General features: G+C 21.1%; 1 protein-coding gene across 3 annotated transcripts in view; it reads left to right on the top strand.

Moving 5' to 3' along the window:
• LOC143247044 (acetylcholine receptor subunit alpha-L1-like) overlaps positions 1–25,641 on the top strand; it is a 100,511-nt gene that overhangs the window by 26,026 nt on the left and 48,844 nt on the right. For all 3 annotated transcript variants that reach the window (XM_076494367.1, XM_076494366.1, XM_076494368.1), the window contains one exon: positions 2,333–2,513. In XM_076494367.1, the coding sequence (XP_076350482.1) occupies positions 2,333–2,513 (181 nt within the window). The remainder of the gene's footprint in view (positions 1–2,332; positions 2,514–25,641) is intronic.

Raw genomic sequence — 25,641 nt, 5'->3', positions numbered from 1 at the left:
AACTTCGCGAAAGTTTTATCCTGTGAGCATGTAGATTTGCAATAATGGCCACGATTTCCCCGTTTCGCCTCCGTTTCCCGTCACGGATAATTTTATTTTTATCCATTCTCAGGAAGCAGATATATCGTCACGAAACGTCACACGCGGATCTAATGCACTTGAGCCACGGGTAATCGGCTAGTGTACAGTAACAGAGAAGCCGACAGAAACTCCAAAACATCATAAATGGCTCAAATAAGATCTATCAGTAAGTTATGGATATGCTCACATTTTTGTCAAAATGAGAAAAGACATGAAAGCGATGAATTCTGGATTTGTGAAAGAGACAGTACTGCAAGTGAAAGTGGAAAAACTGACACTACCATCAAAACGCATGAAGAAGATGGCGTAGCTGAAGTAGTAGGCATGGAAGATCCATCTTCTGCAGTGTCAACTGTTATACTGATATCCTGAAGGTGTTTCAGCTGCATCACAAAGCACTTTGGCTGGTACAGTACCTACCAAAGCAGCTCCCACCGCATCACCAACCACTTCAACTGGTACAGTACCTACAATAGCGAAACCAGCTGCATTACCAACCACTTTGGCTATTACAGTACCTACTGCAGCGAAACCAGCGCAAGCTGGCATGTAGGAGGTTTGAAAGGTACGAAAAATTTGGAAATTATCAATCAAAATATTGAGGCTTGCGGTGATAAGATGCAGAAAATGGTGAGATAGAAACTCCAGATCTTATACAATACGAAAAATGTACCTTTCAGTGCTTCTAACATACTGATGATATGTAAATATATTAATGATGAAGGATGCATCGAAACATAAGGTGTAAAACGATGATTCATGGAAGATATCTCTATTTCACTGCTGTATGTTCGTGAGACCTAAAATGGCAAAAAAGGATTTACCTTTTGATCAACAGAAGTGGAAACTCCTTTTTGTTTTCTTTTGTTTACAGAAGTAATGACAAGGAATTATATTAAAAAAATACTGAGATTTTTACATTTTGATTTGAAAGCAACGAAGAGTGACCGACTTCAAAAAGACAAATTTGTCCTGGCTTTAAAAATGTGGACTGATTTCACTGAAAACAGTATTGTCTGAGAGAGAATATTACTGTGAGCAGCTGTTTCACACAACAGCATAGTGTTGCTAGACATAAGAACATTGCACGTAAACCGGATACGTTTGGAATAACGTTTTGACTGTTAGTTAAAGTTGCCTCAAAATATATTCTGAATAGCTTCCCCTACATGTACAAAGATGAAACCCGTCCAGCTGGTCAGAGACTGGCAGATGATGTGGTACTCAGGCTGGTTGTAATATATTTTTCTTTCACTTAAATTGCCAAAAGAAGTGAAAAAAAACAAAACATTCTAGCTTGGAACATTAAAAAATCAAGTAGAGATCATCCATCATACATGCTTAACTTACAACCAGAGCTGTACGCTTATACAATGTTGAATCACGGTGACTTTGCTACGTTGGCTGTTTGCAAGTGCAAACTAAGGTATAGTGTTTTTGCATTCTAAGCTCCCTTCATACGTCATACGGTACTGGCACTACTTAAATGACACTGTGTTTTCTTCCAATCAATACTCAGTAAAAGCTAGTTCTCCTCGGTAGACAGTTGCTGTATTTTACAATGTCGAGGATCTGGCAACCATCGATTCCTTTGTTTTGTACAAGAATTGTTTTGGAGAAAATATAAGTGGAAGATATTTTATCTTGAAGCTTGTCACAGACCTCCGACAAAAGCACACGTTTAAAAACAATGAAAGTACCAAACCTGAATCTAGTGCTGCATCTAGTGAAACACATAAAGGAAAATAGTACTCCTGATAAATGTGTTCTATGTAAAGTAAATGGACAGCAAAAGTTGAAAAGTGTCTCACCTCCATGAATTCTAGCACTTAGGCATGTTTCTAACGGGAATCAAGTAATTTTCTTCCTCCATTTTTTATCAACGTTTATTGTTTATAATAATGTACCTACTAGTGTTTGCCGCTTACTTGTCTGTTTCTTTTATTATAGTTTTTAAATTCCTGAATTTGTCTTTATAATTATTTATTTTAATACGGCGTTTCGACTGTAGTTACATTCGATTTTATGTTCCATGAGTTGTACCCAGTAGTTTGTCTTTCATGTTAATACTGACGTTGTAATATGTAGCAGTCAAAATAGCAGCATTATTGCAGTTCTAGATACGGGTGAAACCGTGGCGCTTCTAGTGTTAACTTTACTAACGAATGATCTTCTTCCGTCTACTCTAATTTTAATTTTGTTGTTTATTGTTCATGAAGCTACAAGATACTATAATTATTTCATGTTTTAGTGCTGATGGAAATTACGAGGTAACAATTATGACAAAAGCCATCATCCATGATGATGGGAAGGTCGTATGGAATCCACCGGCCATCTATAAAAGTTCTTGTTTAATAGACGTTCAGTACTTTCCGTTTGATCGCCAAGAATGCCAGATGAAATTTGGATCTTGGACTTATGATGGCTATCAGGTAAAAAACCCTTATTATGAATATTTTGTGCAAATATGTGAGATACGTTTTGTTCGTAATATGGCAAACATTACCTTTAATGTTAAGAATGTTGATATATTCACGACTATAAGTACTTAATTGTTCTGTATCAGAAGTGTCGTATGTAGTGAACTTCAGGTGAAAATTCTTTTATGATTTTAATTTTTTGTCTATATTGTGGTTTATATTCATCTACGTGATAGAATAGTAATTATATTAGTTAGTGACCGAATATTATTTTTAACAAGGCCCGGCATAGCCAGGTGGTTAACGTGCTCGACTTGTAATCTGAGAGTCGCGAGCTCGAATCCCCGTCGCTTTAGACATGCTCGCCCTTTCAGCCGTGGGGGCTTTATTATGTTACGGTCAATCCCCCTATTCGTTGATAAAAGAGTAGTCCAAAAGTTAGCGGTGGGTGGTAATGAATAGCAGCTGCCTTCACTCTAGTCATACACTACTAAATTAGGATCTGCGTTAGGCAGATACCCCTCGTGTAGCTTTGCGCGAAATTCAAAATCAAACAAATTTTTAACAATAAAACAATTTTAAGATGGATTATGTAAAACATCTATTAACTTTATAGTATTTTCCAAAATGCCGTATGCTTGTTGTAAAAGTACTTTCATCTCAAAGCTTTAACATTTTTCTCATTGTAGTTTCTCTCAGTCATGTTTTTACAAGGAGTTCTATTAATAAAAACAAAAGCAAAGGACAAACAGAACAAGTTCACAATTTTAGAAGAAGAAACTAAGTTCGTGTAATATTTGCTTAAATCTTTTATGAAAATTTCAAAATTTTTGAAGTGTAATGTTGAATGACAGTAACAAGGAACATCCGATACATGTGTGTACAGTAAGAAACGTTTAATTAGCGAACGTTTCGGAATATACATATTCCATCTTCAGCAAGCTATGTTGAACATGGTAAGTAATTAGGTACAAAAATTTATAAAGTTTAAATATTTTATGAAAGTAGTTGACGTACAGAATAAAAGGATAATTTAAATTAAAAGTCAGTCAGGCAAGAACTAATAGAACAAAGTAACAATATGATACATGTATTCAGAACAGACAAGAACTAATAAAACAAAGTAACAATATGATACATGTATTCAGAACAGACAAGAACTAATAAAACAAAGTAACAATATGATACATGTATTCAGAACAGACAAGAACTAATAAAACAAAGTAACATTATGATACATGTATTCAGAACAGACTTAGTTGTAAGAAAGTTGTGTTGTTATTTAGAGTTTGGAGTTCATTTATAACACATAAACTTCTTTTAAAAGTTTGGTATTGGATAATCTAGATGAAATGACTTTGAAGTTCGTAAACAAGATGGAGTGGTTTTCACTGTTTGTACGAATCGTCGAGTCTGGTGAAGTTAATAATTTTAACCAGCTCTGCTTCATACTGCCAGAAATTGTACAGTTTGTAGAGTAGGGTGTGCTGTTGAAAGTTACACCTGGGTCTAAGTTCTCTTTTTATTCATATAAACCCACATATTTTTAACATAAAGGCCACATAAACTCATGAACAGCCTCTGAGTTCTTGCTCTTAACAGCAATGTTTGGTATGAAACGAGAAAATATCAAAATCCCGAGTGGCTTAGCCCTTAAACGACGACCATCATCAACTGATGCTGCTACCTACAACATTAAACAAGGATTAAAACATTGAATGTAATCATGAATCACAGACGCTCGTTTTTAAAACATGAAACTTAGTCATATCTAATGGTTAAACATAAAATTGCATAAAATACCATTCAGTATAAATGTTGTTGTTGCTGTTTTCAATTAAGCACAAAGCTACACAATGGGCAATCTGTGCTCTGCCCACCACGGGTATCGAAACCCGAATTTTAGCGTTGTAATTCCGCAGACATACCGTTGAGTCACTGGGGGGCAGTATAAATGTGTAGAGCATAAATATGGGATGGCATATTAGAACACCAATGATTCAGTCGTAAAATATAGGATGTAATCTTCATGGAAATCACTATTTCGAGCCACAAACGTAAGATATAATTTTAGAATATCATTTCCATGAATATAAAACATGAAACACAATATTAAAACAATAATAGTTACAACCTACAAAAGAGATGGTATTTCGAAACATTAAATTATTTAGCTTTGGGTGTAGGATGTATTCATAATGTAATGTAAAAACAACTCAAACATAAATAATGAGATGCAGCCTTGAAATATACACTTCGAGTTCCAAAATGTGATGTAATTATAGTAAGGGATACAAATTCGGAACATTTGTGGTTTTCAGTACCTAATGTAATCAGTGGTTCCAGCATTATCATAGAATAGAATCTTGTAGCAGCAGTTGCTACAGTGAGAAGATGAAATGGAAATGTTTAACATAAACGTAGCAACCTTAACACAAGCTGTGTAACATAAATGTATGGAAGTTAAAATATTAGGTTTTGTGACATATGTATAGAAATTAAAGCAAGGATAAGGTCTTGTAAACTAAAACATAGAATACAATTTTGTAATATTAACGTCTCAAACTTTAATATATGATGGAATTATGATGATTGAACCTTAACCAGGACTCCTCAGGCCAACTGGGATACGACAAACACAATAATGATCGAGACGTTATCTTTACTAGCAAATGTCTTGGAAAAACTTTAGCTTACAACAAGGAACGCAATCTTAGAAATATTAGATAGAAATGTGGGATCAAACCCTAAAACATTAAAAGCTTGAGTTTAAATTACAGTAGGTGTTATCTTGAAGAGTTAACAACTCGAGCTAATAACATGGAATTGTAGAACATCAACATCTCAATCTTTATAGAACTTTAACAGTTCAAGCTAAAAACATTCAATTGAATCATAAAGTACAAATATCTCAACCTTTAAGTCTATGATGGTATTTTACATTACTAAGATATAGAGTTTTAATATGGGATTTGATATTAAAATATCAATGTTCGAGCATAGAAGATTAATATCTCAGGCTTCAAACATGGGCTAAGACTCTTGAACAAGATTAATATCTTAAGCTTCAAACATGGGCTAAGACTCTCGAACAAGATTAATATCTCAGGCTTCAAACATGGGCTAAGACTCTCGAACAAGATTAATATCTCAGGCTTCAAAAATGGGCTAAGACTCTTAAACATCATTTTGTTTAGTTTCAAACAACATCAATGTGTTTAACTTGAAACTTAGATTGAGATCCTCGAACGTTAAAGTGTTTAGTTTTCGACATGTCCTGAAACTCTCGAATATCAATGTGTTTAACTTTAAACACAGTTTAAGACTCTTTAATGTCAATTATTTTACTTCAAACTTAGCCTGAAACTTTCGAACGTCTATGTGTTTAGCTGCAAAGATGATGTATTTTTTATTTGTTAAATAATTTTCGAATAATTTTGAAAGTAAGGCATTTAGCCAGCAGTACTCACCATCAAGTCTTGGACTACTCTAGTCAACAGTACTCACCATCAAGTCTTGGACTACACTAGTCAACAGTACTCACTATCAAGTCTTGGACTACTCTAGTCAACAGTACTCATCATCAAGTCTGTGACTACTCTACTCAACAGCACTCACCATCAAGTCTTGTACTACTCTACTTAACAACACTCACCATCAAGTTTTGGACTACACTAGTCAACAGCACTCACCATCAAGTCTTGGACTACACTAGTCAACAGTACTCACCATCAAGTCTTGGACTAAACTAGTCAACAGCACTCACCATCAAGTCTTGTACTACTCTACTTAACAACACTCACCATCAAGTTTTGGACTACACTAGTCAACAGCACTCACCATCAAGTCTTGGACTACACTAGTCAACAGTACTCACCATCAAGTCTTGGACTAAACTAGTCAACAGCACTCACCATCAAGTCTTGGATTACTCTAGTCAACAGTACTCACTATCAAGTCTTGGACTACTCTAGTCAACAGTACTCATCATCAAGTCTTGGACTATTCTACTCAACAGTACTCACTATCAAGTCTTGGACTACTCTACTCAACAGTACTCACTATCAAGTCTTGGACTACTCTAGTCAACAGTACTCATCATCAAGTCTTGGACTACTCTACTCAGCAGCTTTCATCATCAAGTCTTGTACTACTCTAGTCAACAGCACTCACCATCAAGTCTTGGACTACTCTTCTCTAACTTAAAAGACTTAAACGCGTCTTGAGATTAAAAACATGCGATAGAATCTCAGAAAATTACAACTCTAGATAAAACACGTCTCAGGGACAAAGTATTATATGCATTCTTAGGACATTATTTTCTCTTGCTTAAAATGTGCGATGAACTTAAAGGTATATCTTAAGGTTTATAAAATAAACATAAGTATCTATAAATTACTTTGTCACTTATATAACAAACTTTATAAAATAAACATAAGTATCTATAAATTACTTTGTGTACCATTATATAACAAACTTTATAAAATAAACATAAGTATCTATAAATTACTATAAATTTTGTCACTTATATAACAAACTTTATAAAATAAACATAAGTATCTATAAATTACTTTGTCACTTATATAACAAACTTTATAAAATAAACATAAGTATCTATAAATTACTTTGTCACTTATATAACAAACTTTATAAAATAAACATAAGTATCTATAAATTACTTTGTCACTTATATAACAAACTTTATAAAATAAACATAAGTATCTATAAATTACTTTGTCACTTATATAACAAACTTATATAAAATAAACATAAGTATCTATAAACTTTGTCACTTTGTCACTTATATAACAAACTTTATAAAATAAACATAAGTATCTATAAATTACTTTGTCACTTATATAACAAACTTTATAAAATAAACATTTATAAAATAAACATAAGTATTATAAATTACTTTTATATAACAAACTGTATAAAATAAACATTTATAAAATAAACATAAGTATCTATAAAATATAACAAACTTTATAAAATAAACATAGTAGTATCTATAAATTACTTTGTCACTTATATAACAAACTTTATAAAATAAACATAAGTATCTATAAATTAACAAACTTTGTCACTTATATAACAAACTTTATAAAATAAACATAAGTATCATAACTTATATAACAAACTTTATAAAATAAACATAAGTATCTGTATAAATTACTTTGTCACTTATATAACAAACTTTATAAAATAAACATAAGTATCTATAAATTACTTTGTCACTTATATAACAAACTATAAAATATAAAATAAAACTTTGTCACTATATAACAAACTGTATAAAATAAACATTTATAAAATAAATAAGTATCTATAAATTACTTTGTCACTTATATAACAAACTATAAAATATTAAATAAACATAAGTATCTATAAATTAGTATCTGTAAATTACTTTTCACTTATATAACAAACTTTATAAAATAAACATAAGTATCTATAAAACTTATAAAACAAACATTTATAAACTTTGTCACTTATATAACAAACTTTATAAAATAAACATAAGTATCTATAAATTACTTTGTCACTTATATATATAAAATAAACTTTATAAAATAAACATAAGTATATAAAAATTACTTTGTCGCTTATGTAACAATTTTTATAAAATAAACATTTATAAAATAAACATAAGTATCTATAAATTACTTTGTCACTTATATAACAAACTGTATAAAATAAACATTTATAAAATAAACATAAGTATCTATAAATTACTTTGTCACTTATATAACAAACTTTATAAAATAAACATAAGTATCTATAAATTACTTTGTCACTTATATAACAAACTTTATAAAATAAACATAAGTATCTATAAATTACTTTGTCACTTATATAACAAACTGTATAAAATAAACATCAGTATCTATAAATTACTTTGTCACTCATATAACATATAACAAAACATTTATAAAATAAACATAAGTATCTATAAATTACTTTGTCACTTATATAACAAACTTTATAAAATAAACATAAGTATCTATAAATTACTTTGTCACTTATATAACAAACAAACTTTATAAAATAAACATAAGTATCTATAAATTACTTTGTCACTTATATAACAAACTTTAAAATAAACATATAAAATTATCTATAAATTACTTTGTCACTTATATAAAAAACTTTATAAAATAAACATAAGTATCTATAAATTACTTTGTCACTTATATAACAAACTTTATAAAATAAACATAAGTATCTATAAATTACTTTGTCACTTATATAACAAACTTTATAAAATAAACATAAGTATCTATAAATTACTTTGTCACTTATATAACAAACTTTATAAAATAAACATAAGTATCTATAAATTACTTTGTACTTATCTATAAATTACTTTGTAAAATAAACATTATATAAAAACTTTGTCACTTATATATAAAATAAACATAAGTATCTATAAATTACTTATATTATAAAATAAACATAAGTATCTATAAATTACTTTGTCACTTATATAACAAACTTTATAAAATAAACATAAGTATCTATAAATTACTTTGTCACTTATATAACAAACTTTATAAAATAAACATAAGTATCTATAAATTACTTTGTCACTTATATAACAAACTGTATAAAATAAACATTTATAAAATAAACATAAGTATCTATAAATTACTTTGTCACTTATACAACAAACTTTATAAAATAAACAGTATCTATATAAACATAAGTATCTATCTAAATTACTTTGTCACTTATATAACAAACTGTATAAAATAAACATTTATAAAATAAACATAAGTATCTATAAATTACTTTGTCACTTATATAACAAACTTTATAAAATAAACATAAGTATCTATAAATTACTTTGTCACTTATATACAACAAACTTTATAAAATAAACATAAGTATCTATAAATTACTTTGTCACTTATATAACAAACTTTATAAAATAAACATAAGTATCTATAAATTACTTTGTCACTTATATAACAAATTGTATAAAATAAACATTTATAAAATAAACATAAGTATCTATAAATTACTTTGTCACTTATATAAAACAAACTTTATAAAATAAACATAAGTATCTATAAATTACTTTGTCACTTATATAACAAACTTTATAAAATAAACATAAGTATCTATAAATTACTTTGTCACTTATATAACAAACTTTATAAAATAAACATAAGTAGTATCTATAAATTACTTTGTAAACTTATATATCTATAAATTACTTTGTCACTTATATAACAAACTTTATAAAATAAACATTTATAAAATAAACATAAGTATCTATAAATTACTTTGTCACTTATATAACAAACTGTATAAAATAAACATTTATAAAATAAACATAAGTATCTATAAATTACTTTGTCACTTATATAACAAACTTATAAAATAAACTTTATAAAATAAACATAAGTATCTATAAATTACTTTGTCACTTATATAACAAACTTTATAAAATAAACATAAGTATCTATAAATTACTTTGTCACTTATATAACAAACTTTATAAAATAAAATAAGTATCTATAAATTACTTTGTCACTTATATAACAAACTGTATAAAATAAACATTTATAAAATAAACATAAGTATCTATAAATTACTTTGTCACTTATATAACAAACTGTATAAAATAAACATTTATAAAATAAACATAAGTATCTATAAATTACTTTGTCACTTATATAACAAACTTTATAAAATAAACATAAGTATCTATAAATTACTTTGTCACTTATATAACAAACTTTATAAAATAAACATAAGTATCTATAAATTACTTTGTCACTTATATAACAAACTTTATAAAATAAACATAAGTATCTATAAATTACTTTTTTACTTTATATAACAAACTTTATTAAATAAACATAAGTATCTATAAATTACTAAACTTATATAACAAACTTATAAAATAAACATTTATAAAATAAACATAAGTATCTATAAATTACTTTGTCACTTATATAACAAACTTTATAAAATAAACATAAGTATCTATAAATTACTTTGTCACTTATATAACAAACTTTATAAAATAAACATAAGTATCTATAAATTACTTTGTCACTTATATAACAAACTTTATAAAATAAACATAAGTATCTATAAATTACTTTGTCACTTATATAACAAACTTTATAAAATAAACATAAGTATCTATAAATTACTTTGTCACTTATATAACAAACTTTATAAAATAAACATAAGTATCTATAAGTTACTTTGTCACTTATATAACAAAACTTTATAAAATAAACATAAGTATCTATAAATTACTTTGTCACTTATATAACAAACTTTATAAAATAAACATAAGTATCTATAAATTACTTTGTCACTTATATAACAAACTTTATAAAATAAACATAAGTATCTATAAATTACTTTGTCACTTATATAACAAACAAACTTTATAAAATAAACATAAGTATCTATAAATTACTTTGTCACTTATATAAAAAAACTTTATAAAATAAACATAAGTATCTATAAATTACTTTGTCACTTATATAACAAACTTTATAAAATAAACATAAGTATCTATAAATTACTTTGTCACTTATATAACAAAATTATAAAATAAACATTTATAAAATAAACATAAGTATCTATAAATTACTTTGTCACTTATATAACAAACTGTATAAAATAAACATTTATAAAATAAACATAAGTATCTATAAATTACTTTGTCACTTATATAACAAACTGTATAAAATAAACATTTATAAAATAAACATAAGTATCTATAAATTACTTTGTCACTTATATAACAAACTGTATAAAATAAACATTTATAAAATAAACATAAGTATCTATAAATTACTTTGTCACTTACTTTGTCACTTATATATAACAAACTTTATAAAATAAACATAAGTATCTATAAATTACTTTGTCACTTATATAACAAACTTTTATATAAACAAACTTTATAAAATAAACATAAGTATCTATAAATTACTTTGTCACTTATATAACAAACTTTATAAAATAAACATAAGTATCTATAAATTACTTTGTCACTTATATAACAAACTTTATAAAATAAACATAAGTATCTATAAATTACTTTGTCACTTATATAACAAACTTTATAAAATAAACATAAGTATCTATAAATTATATAACAAACTTTATAAAATAAACATAAGTATCTATAAATTACTTTGTCACTTATAAACAAACTTTATAAAATAAACATAAGTATCTATAAATTACTTTGTCACTTATATAACAAACTTTATAAAATAAACATAAGTATCTATAAATTACTTTGTCACTTATATAACAAACTTTATAAAATAAACATTATATAACAAACTTTATAAAATAAACATAAGTATCTATAAATTACTTTGTCACTTATATAACAAACTTTATAAAATAAACATAAGTATCTATAAATTACTTTGTCACTTATATAACAAACTGTATAAAATAAACATTTATAAAATAAACATAAGTATCTATAAATTACTTTGTCACTATATATAACAAACTATAAAATAAACTTTATAAAATAAACATAAGTATCTATAAATTACTTTGTCACTTATATAACAAACTTTATAAAATAAACATAAGTATCTATAAATTACTTTACTTATAACACTATAATAAAATAAACATAAGTATCTATAAATTACTTTGTCACTTATATAACAAACTTTATAAAATAAACATAAGTATCTATAAATTACTTTGTCACTTATATAACAAACTTTATAAAATAAACATAAGTATCTATAAATTACTTTGTCACTTATATAACAAACTTTATAAAATAAACATAAGTATCTATAAATTACTTTGTCACTTATATAACAAACTGTATAAAATAAACATTTATAAAATAAACATAAGTATCTATAAATTACTTTGTCACTTATATAACAAACTTTATAAAATAAACATAAGTACTATATAACAAACTTTATAAAATAAACATAAGTATCTATAAATTACTTTGTCATTTATATAACAAACTTTATAAAATAAACATAAGTATCTATAAATTACTTTGTCACTTATATAACAAACTTTATAAAATAAACATAAGTATCTATAAATTACTTTGTCACTTATATAACAAACTTATATAACAAACAAACTTTATAAAATAAACATAAGTATCTATAAATTACTTTGTCACTTATATAACAAACTGTATAAAATAAACATTTATAAAATAAACATAAGTATCTATAAATTACTTTGTCACTTATATAACAAACTGTATAAAATAAACATTTATAAAATAAACATAAGTATCTATAAATTACTTTGTCACTTATATAACAAACTTTATAAAATACATAAGTATCTATAAAACAAACTTTATAAAATAAACATAAGTATCTATAAATTACTTTGTCACTTATATAACAAACTTTATAAAATAAACATAAGTATCTATAAATTACTTTGTCACTTATATAACAAACTTTATAAAATAAACATAAGTATCTATAAATTACTTTGTCACTTATATAACAAACTGTATAAAATAAACATTGTATCTATATAAATTACTTTGTCACTTATAAACTTTATAAAATAAACATAAGTATCTATAAATTACTTTGTCACTTATATAACAAACTTTATAAAATAAACATAAGTATCTATAAATTACTTTGTCACTTATATAACAAACTTTATAAAATAAACATAAGTATCTATAAATTACTTTGTCACTTTATAACAAACTTATATAACAAACTTTATAAAATAAACATAAGTATCTATAAATTACTTTGTCACTTATATAACAAACTTTATAAAATAAACATAAGTATCTATAAATTACTTTGTCACTTATATAACAAACTTTATAAAATAAACATAAGTATCTATAAATTACTTTGTCACTTATATAACAAACTTTATAAAATAAACATAAGTATCTATAAATTACTTTGTCACTTATATAACAAACTTTATAAAATAAACATAAGTATCTATAAATTACTTTGTCACTTATATAACAAACTTTATAAAATAAACATAAGTATCTATAAATTACTTTGTCACTTATATAATACTTTACAATTATGTATAAAATAAACATTTATAAAATAAACATAAGTATCTATAAATTACTTTGTCACTTATATAACAAACTTATAAAATAAAAGTATCTATAAAATCACTTATATAAGTATTTATAAAATAAACATAAGTATCTATAAATTACTTTGTCACTTATATAACAAACTGTATAAAATAAACATTTATAAAATAAACATAAGTATCTATAAATTACTTTGTCACTTATATAACAAACTTTATAAAATAAACATAAGTATCTATAAATTACTTTGTCACTTATATAACAAACTTTATAAAATAAACATAAGTATCTATAAATTACTTTGTCACTTATATAACAAACTTTATAAAATAAACATAAGTATCTATAAATTACTTTGTAACAAACTTTATAAAATAAACATAAGTATCTATAAAATAAGTAACAAACTGTATCTATAAATAATATAACAAACTTTATAAAATAAACATAAGTATCTATAAATTACTTTGTCACTTATATAACAAACTTTAAAATAAAATAAGTATCTATAAATTACTTTGTAACAAACTTTATAAAATAAACATAATATATAAATTACTTTGTCACTTATATAACAAACTTTATAAAATAAACATAAGTATCTATAAATTACTTTGTCACTTATATAACAAACTTTATAAAATAAACATAAGTATCTATAAATTACTTTGTCACTTATATAACAAACTTTATAAAATAAACATAAGTATCTATAAATTACTTTGTCACTTATATAACAAACTTTATAAAATAAACATTTATAAAATAAACATAAGTATCTATAAATTACTTTGTACTTATATAACAAACTTATAAAATAAACATTTATAAAATAAACATAAGTATCTATAAATTACTTTGTCACTTATATAACAAACTATATAAAATAAACATTTATAAAATAAACATAAGTATCTATAAATTACTTTGTCACTTATATAACAAACTTTAAACTTTATAAAATAAACATAAGTATCTATAAATTACTTTGTCACTTATATAACAAACTTTATAAAATAAACATAAGTATCTATAAATTACTTTGTCACTTATATAACAAACTTTATAAAATAAACATAAGTATCTATAAATTACTTTGTCACTTATATAACAAACTTTATAAAATAAACATAAGTATCTATAAATTACTTTGTCACTTATATAACAAACTTTATAAAATAAACATAAGTATCTATAAATTACTTTGTCACTTATATAACAAACTGTATAAAATTATAAAATAAACATAAGTATCTATAAATTACTTTGTCACTTATATAACAAATTGTATAAAATAAACATTTATAAAATAAACATAAGTATCTATAAATTACTTTGTCACTTATATAACAAACTTTATAAAATAAACATAAGTATCTATAAATTACTTTGTCACTTATATAACAAACTGTATAAAATAAACATTTATAAAATAAACATAAGTATCTATAAATTACTTTGTCACTTATATAACAAACTTTATAAAATAAACATTTATAAAATAAACATAAGTATCTATAAATTACTTTGTCACTTATATAACAAACTTTATATAAACATTTATAAAATAAACATAAGTATCTATAAATTTACTTTGTAACAAACTTATAAAATAAACTTTATAAAATAAACATAAGTATCTATAAATTACTTTGTCACTTATATATAACAAACTTTATAAAATAAACTTTATAAAATAAACATAAGTATCTATAAATTACTTTGTCACTTATATAACAAACTTTATAAAATAAACATAAGTATCTATAAATTACTTTGTCACTTATATAACAAACTTTATAAAATAAACATAACAAACTTTATAAAATAAACAAACTTTATAAAATAAACATAAGTATCTATAAATTACTTTGTCACTTATATAACAAACTTTATAAAATAAACATAAGTATCTATAAATTACTTTGTCACTTATATAACAAACTTTATAAAATAAACATAAGTATCTATAAATTACTTTGTCACTTATATAACAAACTGTATAAAATAAACATTTATAAAATAAACATAAGTATCTATAAATTACTTTGTCACTTATATAACAAACTTTATAAAATAAACATAAGTATCTATAAATTACTTTGTCACTTATATAACAAACTTTATAAAATAAACATAAGTATCTATAAATTACTTTGTCACTTATATAACAAACTTGTAAAAATAAACATAAGTATCTATAAATTACTTTGTCAATTATGTAAAAAAAAAATAAAATAAACATTTATAAAATAAACATAAGTATCTATAAATTACAATGTCACTTATATATAAAACAAACATTTATAAAATAAACATAAGTATCTATAAATTACTTTGTCACTTATATAACAAACTTTATAAAATAAACATAAGTATCTATAAATTACTTTGTCACTTATATAACAAACTTTATAAAATAAACATAAGTATCTATAAATTACTTTGTCACTTATATAACAAACTTTATAAAATAAACATAAGTATCTATAAATTACTTTGTCACTTATATAACAAACTTTATAAAATAAACATAAGTATCTATAAATTACTTTGTCACTTATATAACAAACTTTATAAAATAAACATAAGTACTATAAAAGTATCTATAAACAAACTTTATAAAATAAACATAAGTATCTATAACTTTATAAAATAAACATAAGTATCTATAAATTACTTTGTCACTTATATAACAAACTGTATATAAATAAACATTTATAAAATAAACATAAGTATCTATAAATTACTTTGTCACTTATTATATAACAAACTTTATAAAATAAACATAAGTATCTATAAATTACTTTGTCACTTATATAACAAACTTTATAAAATAAACATATATTACATAAACATAAGTATCTATAAATTACTTTGTCACTTATATAACAAACTTTATAAAATAAACATAAGTATCTATAAATTACTTTGTCACTTATATAACAAACTGTATAAAATAAACATTTATAAAATAAACATAAGTATCTATAAATTACTTTGTCACTTATATAACAAACTGTATAAAATAAACATTTATAAAATAAACATAAGTATCTATAAATTACTTTATCAACTTTATATAAACAAAGTATCTATAAATTACTTTGTCACTTATATAACAAACTTTATAAAATAAACATAAGTATCTATAAATTACTTTGTCACTTATATAACAAACTTTATAAAATAAACATAAGTATCTATAAATTACTTTGTCACTTATATAACAAACTTTATAAAATAAACATAAGTATCTATAAATTACTTTGTCACTTATATAACAAACTTTATAAAATAAACATAAGTATCTATTAATTACTTTGTCACTTATATAACAAACATTATAAAATAAACATAAGTATCTATAAATTACTTTGTCACTTATATAACAAACTGTATAAAATAAACATTTATAAAATAAACATAAGTATCTATAAATTACTTTGTCACTTATATAACAAACTTTATAAAATAAACATAAGTATCTATAAATTACTTTGTCACTTGTGTAACAAAATATAAAATAAACATAAGTATCTATAAATTACTTTGTCACTTATATAACAAACTTTGTAAAATGAACATAAGTATCTATAAATTACTTTGTCACTTATATAACAAACTTTATAAAATAAACATAAGTATCTATAAATTACTTTGTCACTTATATAAGAAACTTCTAAAAATAAACATAAGTATCTATAAATTACTTTGTCACTTATATAACAAACATTTATAAAATAAACATAAGTATCTATAAATTACTTTGTCACTTATATATACTTTATCACTTATATAACAAACTTTATAAAATAAACATAAGTATCTATAAATTACTTTGTCACTTATATAACAAACTTTATAAAATAAACATAAGTATCTATAAATTACTTTGTCACTTATATAACAAACTTATAAAATAAACATAAGTATCTATAAATTACTTTGTCACTTTATATACAAACTTTATAAAATAAACATAAGTATCTATACTTTGTACTTATATAACAAACTTTATAAAATAAACATAAGTATCTATAAATTACTTTGTCACTTATATAACAAACTTTATAAAATAAACATAAGTATCTATAAATTACTTTGTCACTTATATAACAAACTTTATAAAATAAACATAAGTATCTATAAATTACTTTGTCACTTATATAACAAACTTTATAAAATAAACATAAGTATCTATAAATTACTTTGTCACTTTATAACAAACTTTATAAAATAAACTAAGTATATAACAAACTTTATAAAATAAACATAAGTATCTATAAATTACTTTGTCACTTATATAACAAACTTTATAAAATAAACATAAGTATCTATAAATTACTTTGTCACTTATATAACAAACTTATAAAATAAAATAAGTATCTATAAATTATAAGTATCTACTTTAAATAACTTTGTCACTTATATAACAAACTTTATAAAATAAACATAAGTATCTATAAATTACTTTGTCACTTATATAACAAACTTTATAAAATAAACATAAGTATCTATAAATTACTTTGTCACTTATATAACAAACTGTATAAAATAAACATTTATAAAATAAACATAAGTATCTATAAATTACTTTGTCACTTATATAACAAACTTTATAAAATAAACATAAGTATCTATAAATTACTTTGTCACTTATATAACAAACTTTATAAAATAAACATAAGTATCTATAAATTACTTTGTCACTTATATAACAAACTTTATAAAATAAACATAAGTATCTATAAATTACTTTGTCAATATAACTGTATAAAATAAACATTTATAAAATAAACATAAGTATCTATAAATTACTTTGTCACTTATATAACAAACTTTATAAAATAAACATAAGTATCTATAAATTACTTTGTCACTTATATAACAAACTTTATAAAATAAACATAAGTATCTATAAATTACTTTGTCACTTATATAACAAACTTTATAAAATAAACATAAGTATCTATAAATTACTTTGTCACTTATATAACAAACTGTATAAAATAAACATTTATAAAATAAACATAAGTATCTATAAATTACTTTGTCACTTATATAACAAACTTTATAAAATAAACATAAGTATCTATAAATTACTTTGTCACTTATATAACAAACTTTATAAAATAAACATAAGTATCTATAAATTACTTTGTCACTTATATAACAAACTTTATATAAACAAACTTATATTTATAAAATAAACATAAGTATCTATAAATTACTTTGTCACTTATATAACAAACTGTATAAAATAAACATTTATAAAATAAACATAAGTATCTATAAATTACTTTGTCACTTATATAACAAACTATAAAATTTATATAAAATAAACTTTATAAAATAAACATAAGTATCTATAAATTACTTTGTCACTTATATAACAAACTTTATAAAATAAACATAAGTATCTATAAATTACTTTGTCACTTATATAACAAAATTATAAAATAAACATTTATAAAATAAACATAAGTATCTATAAATTACTTTGTCACTTATATAACAAACTGTATAAAATAAACATTTATAAAATAAACATAAGTATCTATAAATTACTTTGTCACTTATATAACAAACTTTATAAAATAAACATAAGTATCTATAAATTACTTTGTCACTTATATAACAAACTTTATAAAATAAACATAAGTATCTATAAATTACTTTGTCACTTATATAACAAACTTTATAAAATAAACATAAGTATCTATAAATTACTTTGTCACTTATATTATAAAATAAACATAAGTATCTATAAATAACTTATATACTGTAAACTTTATAAAATAAACATAAGTATCTATAAATTACTTTGTCACTTATATAACAAACTGTATAAAATAAACATTTATAAAATAAACATAAGTATCTATAAATTACTTTGTCACTTATATAACAAACTGTATAAAATAAACATTTATAAAATAAACATAAGTATCTATAAATTACTTTGTCTTATATAACAAAATAAAATAAACATAAACTATTTATAAAATTGTATCTATAAATTACTTTGTCACTTATATATAACAAACTTTATAAAATAAACATAAGTATCTATAAATTACTTTGTCACTTATATAACAAACTTATATATAAACTATAAATTAACTTATTTATAAAATAAACATAAGTATCTATAAATTACTTTGTCACTTATATAACAAACTTTATAAAATAAACATAAGTATCTATAAATTACTTTGTCACTTATATAACAAACTTTATAAAATAAACATAAGTATCTATAAATTACTTTGTCACTTATATAACAAACTTTATAAAATAAACACTTTATAAAATTTATAAATAAACATAAGTATCTATAAATTATTTTGTCACTTATATCACAATCTTTATAAAATAAACATAAGTATCTATAAATTACTTTGTCACTTATATAACAAACTTTATAAAATAAACATAAGTATCTATAAATTACTTTGTCACTTATATAACAAACTTTATAAAATAAACATAAGTATCTATAAATTACTTTGTCACTTATATAACAAACTTTATAAAATAAACATAAGTATCTATAAATTACTTTGTCACTTATATAACAAACTTTATAAAATAAACATAAGTATCTATAAATTACTTTGTCACTTATATAACAAACATAAGTATCTATAAATTACTTTGTACTTATATAACAAACTTTATAAAATAAACATAAGTATCTATAAATTACTTTGTCACTTATATAACAAACTTTATAAAATAAACATTTATAAAATAAATTATTTGTCACTTATAAACACTTTGTTATTATATAAACAAACTATATATAAATAAACATAAGTATCTATAAATTACTTTGTCACTTATAAACAAAAGTATCTATAAAATTACTATTGTCACTTATATAACAAACTTTATAAAATAAACATAAGTATCTATAAATTACTTTGTCACTTATATAACAAACTGTATAAAATAAACATTTATAAAATAAACATAAGTATCTATAAATTACTTTGTCACTTATATAACAAACTGTATAAAATAAACATTTATAAAATAAACATAAGTATCTATAAATTACTTTGTCACTTATATAACAAACTTTATAAAATAAACATAAGTATCTATAAATTACTTTGTCACTTATTATATAACAAACTGTATAAAATAAACATTTATAAAATAAACATAAGTATCTATAAATTACTTTGTCACTTATATAACAAACTTTATAAAATAAACATAAGTATCTATAAATTACTTTGTCATAAATTTATATAACAAACTTTATAAAATAAACATAAGTATCTATAAATTACTTTGTCACTTATATAACAAACTTTATAAAATAAACATAAGTATCTATAAATTACTTTGTCACTTATATAACAAACTTTATAAAATAAACATAAGTATCTATAAATTACTTTGTCACTTATATAACAAACTTTATAAAATAAACATAAGTATCTATAAATTACTTTGTCACTTATATAACAAACTTTATAAAATAAACATTTATCTCACTTATATAACAAACTTTATAAAATAAACATAAGTATCTATAAATTACTTTGTCACTTATATAACAAACTTTATAAAATAAACATAAGTATCTATAAATTACTTTGTCACTTATATAACAAACTTTATAAAATAAACATAAGTATCTATAAATTACTTTGTCACTTATATAACAAACTTTATAAAATAAACATAAGTATCTATAAATTACTTTGTCACTTATATAACAAACTTTATAAAATAAACATAAGTATCTATAAATTACTTTGTCACTTATATAACAAACAAACTTTATAAAATAAACATAAGTATCTATAAATTACTTTGTCACTTATATAACAAACTTTATAAAATAAACATAAGTATCTATAAATTACTTTGTCACTTATATAACAAACTTTATAAAATAAACATAAGTATCTATAAATTACTTTGTCACTTATATAACAAACTTATAAAATAAACATTTATAAAATAAACATAAGTATCTATAAATTACTTTGTCACTTATATAACAAACTTTATAAAATAAACATAAGTATCTATAAATTACTTTGTCACTTATATAACAAACTTTATAAAATAAACATAAGTATCTATAAATTACTTTGTTACTTATATAACAAACTTTATAAAATAAACATAAGTATCTATAAATTACTTATATAACAAACTTTATAAAATAAACATAAGTATCTATAAATTACTTTGTCACTTATATAACAAACATTTATAAAATAAACATAAGTATCTATAAATTACTTTGTCAATAAACATTTATAAAATAAACATAAGTATCTATAAATTACTTTGTCACTTATATAACAAACTGTATAAAATAAACATCTATAAAATAAACATAAGTATCTATAAATTACTTTGTCACTTATATTATATAAAACAAACATTTATAAAATAAACATAAGTATCTATAAATTACTTTGTCACTTATATAACAAACTTTATAAAATAAACATAAGTATCTATAAATTACTTTGTCACTTATATAACAAACTTTATAAAATAAACATAAGTATCTATAAATTACTTTGTCACTTATATAACAAACTTTATAAAATAAACATAAGTATCTATAAATTAACATTTATAAAATAAACATAAGTATCTATAAATTACTTTGTCACTTATATAACAAACTTTATAAAATAAACATAAGTATCTATAAATTACTTTGTCACTTATATAACAAACTTTATAAAATAAACATAAGTATCTATAAATTACTTTGTCACTTATATAACAAACTGTATAAAATAAACATTTATAAAATAAACATAAGTATCTATAAATTACTTTGTCACTTATATAACAAACTGTATAAAATAAACATTTATAAAATAAACATAAGTATCTATAAATTACTTTGTCACTTATATAACAAACTTTATAAAATAAACATAAGTATCTATAAATTACTATTGTCAACTTATATAAACTATAAAAACTTTATAAAATAAACATAAGTATCTATAAATTACTTTGTCACTTATATAACAAACTTTATAAAATAAACATAAGTATCTATAAATTAACTTATAAACAAATTTATAAAATTACATAAGTATCTATAAATTACTTTGTCACTTATATAACAAACTTTATAAAATAAACATAAGTATCTATAAATTACTTTGTCACTTATATAACAAACTGTATAAAATAAACATTTATAAAATAAACATAAGTATCTATAAATTACTTTGTCACTTATATAACAAACTTTATAAAATAAACATAAGTATCTATAAATTACTTTGTCTTATATATAACAAACTTTATAAAATAAACATAAAAGTATCTATAAATTACTTTGTCACTTATATAACAAACTGTATAAAATAAACATAAGTATTATAAAGTATCTATAAATCACTTTATAACAAACTTATAAAATAAACATTTATAAAATAAACATAAGTATCTATAAATTACTTTGTCACTTATATAACAAACTTTATAAAATAAACATAAGTATCTATAAATTACTTTGTCACTTATATAACAAACTTTATAAAATAAACATAAGTATCTATAAATTACTTTGTCACTTATATAACAAACTTTATAAAATATAAGTAATAAAACTTTTTATAAAATAAACATAAGTATCTATAAATTACTTTGTCACTTATATAACAAACTTTATAAAATAAACATAAGTATCTATAAATTACTTTGTCACTTATTATATAACAAACATAAGTATCTATAAATTACTTTTTATAAATATAAACATAAGTATCTATAAATTACTTTGTCACTTATATAACAAACTGTATAAAATATAAAATAATTACTTTGTCACTTATATAAGTATCTATAAATTACTTTGTCACTTATATAACACTTAAAAACAAACTTTATAAAATAAACATAAGTATCTATAAATTACTTTGTCACTTATATAACAAACTTTATAAAATAAGCATAAGTATCTATTAATTACTTTGTCTTATATACAACAAACTTTATAAAATAAACATAAGTATCTATAAATTACTTTGTTACTTATACAACTTACTTTATAAAATAAACATAAGTATCTATAAATTACTTTGTCACTTATATAACAAACTTTATAAAATAAACATAAGTATCTATAAATTACTTTGTCACTTATATAACAAACTTTATAAAATAAACATAAGTATCTATAAATTACTTTGTCACTTATATAACAAACTTTATAAAATAAACATAAGTATCTATAAATTACTTTGTCACTTATATAACAAACTTTATAAAATAAACATAAGTATCTATAAATTACTTTGTCACTTATATAACAAACTTTATAAAATAAACATAAGTATCTATAAATTACTTTGTCACTTATATAACAAACTGTATAAAATAAACATTTATAAAATAAACATAAGTATCTATAAATTACTTTGTCACTTATATAACAAACTGTATAAAATAAACATTTATAAAATAAACATAAGTATCTATAAATTACTTTCTATAAATTACTTTTATATAACAAACTTTATAAAATAAACATAAGTATCTATAAATTACTTTGTCACTTATTATATAAAATAAACAAACTTTATAAAATAAACATAAGTATCTATAAATTACTTTGTCACTTATATAACAAACTTTATAAAATAAACATAAGTATCTATAAATTACTTTGTCACTTATATAACAAACTTTATAAAATAAACATAAGTATCTATAAATTACTTTGTCACTTATATAACAAACTTTATAAAATAAACATAAGTAACTATATATAAAACTTTGTCACTTATATAACAAACTTTATAAAATAAACATAAGTATCTATAAATTACTTTGTCACTTATATAAGAAACTTTATAAAATAAACATAAGTATCTATAAATTACTTTGTCAATTATGTAAAAAAAATTATAAAATAAACATTTATAAAATAAACATAAGTATCTATAAATTACTTTGTCACTTATATAACAAACTTTATAAAATAAACATAAGTATCTATAAATTACTTTGTCACTTATATAACAAACTTTATAAAATAAATAAAATAAACATAAGTATCTATAAATTACTTTGTCACTTATATAACAAACTTTATAAAATAAACATAAGTATCTATAAATTACTTTGTCACTTATATAACAAACTTTATAAAATAAACATAAGTATCTATAAATTACTTTGTCACTTATATAACAAACTTTATAAAATAAACATAAGTATCTATAAATTACTTTGTCACTTATATAACAAACTTTATAAAATAAACATAAGTACATAAGTATCTATAAATTACTTTGTCACTTATATAACAAACTGTATAAAATAAACATTTATAAAATAAACATAAGTATCTATAAAAAATAAACATAACAAACTTTATATAAACTATAAATTACTTTGTCACTTATATAACAAACTTTATAAAATAAACATAAGTATCTATAAATTATATATAACAAACTTTATAAAATAAACATAAGTATCTATAAATTACTTTGTCACTTATTATATAACAAACTTTATAAAATAAACATAAGTATCTATAAATTACTTTGTCACTTATATAACAACTTTGTATTATATAAAAATTTATAAAATAAACATAAGTATCTATAAATTACTTTGTCACTTATATAACAAACTTTATAAAATAAACATAAGTATCTATAAATTATAAACATAAGTATCTATAAATTACTTTGTATAACAAACTGTATCAAATAAACATTTATAAAATAAACATAAGTATCTATAAATTACTTTGTCACTTATATAACAAACTTTATAAAATATACATAAGTATCTCTAAATTACTTTTTTACTTTATATAACAAACTTTATAAAATAAACATAAGTATCTATAAATTACTTTGTCACTTATATAACAAACTTTATAAAATAAACATAAGTATCTATAAATTACTTTGTCACTTATATAACAAACTTTATAAAATAAACATAAGTATCTATAAATTACTTTGTCACTTTGTCACTTATATAACAAACTTTATAAAATAAACATAAGTATCTATAAATTACTTTGTCACTTATATAACA

Source organism: Tachypleus tridentatus, chromosome 3, assembly GCF_004210375.1.
Source record: "Tachypleus tridentatus isolate NWPU-2018 chromosome 3, ASM421037v1, whole genome shotgun sequence".
Lineage (NCBI taxonomy): Eukaryota > Metazoa > Arthropoda > Merostomata > Xiphosura > Limulidae > Tachypleus > Tachypleus tridentatus.
Note: the sequence above shows the minus strand (reverse complement) of the source record. Positions and strands in the feature narration are given on the sequence as shown.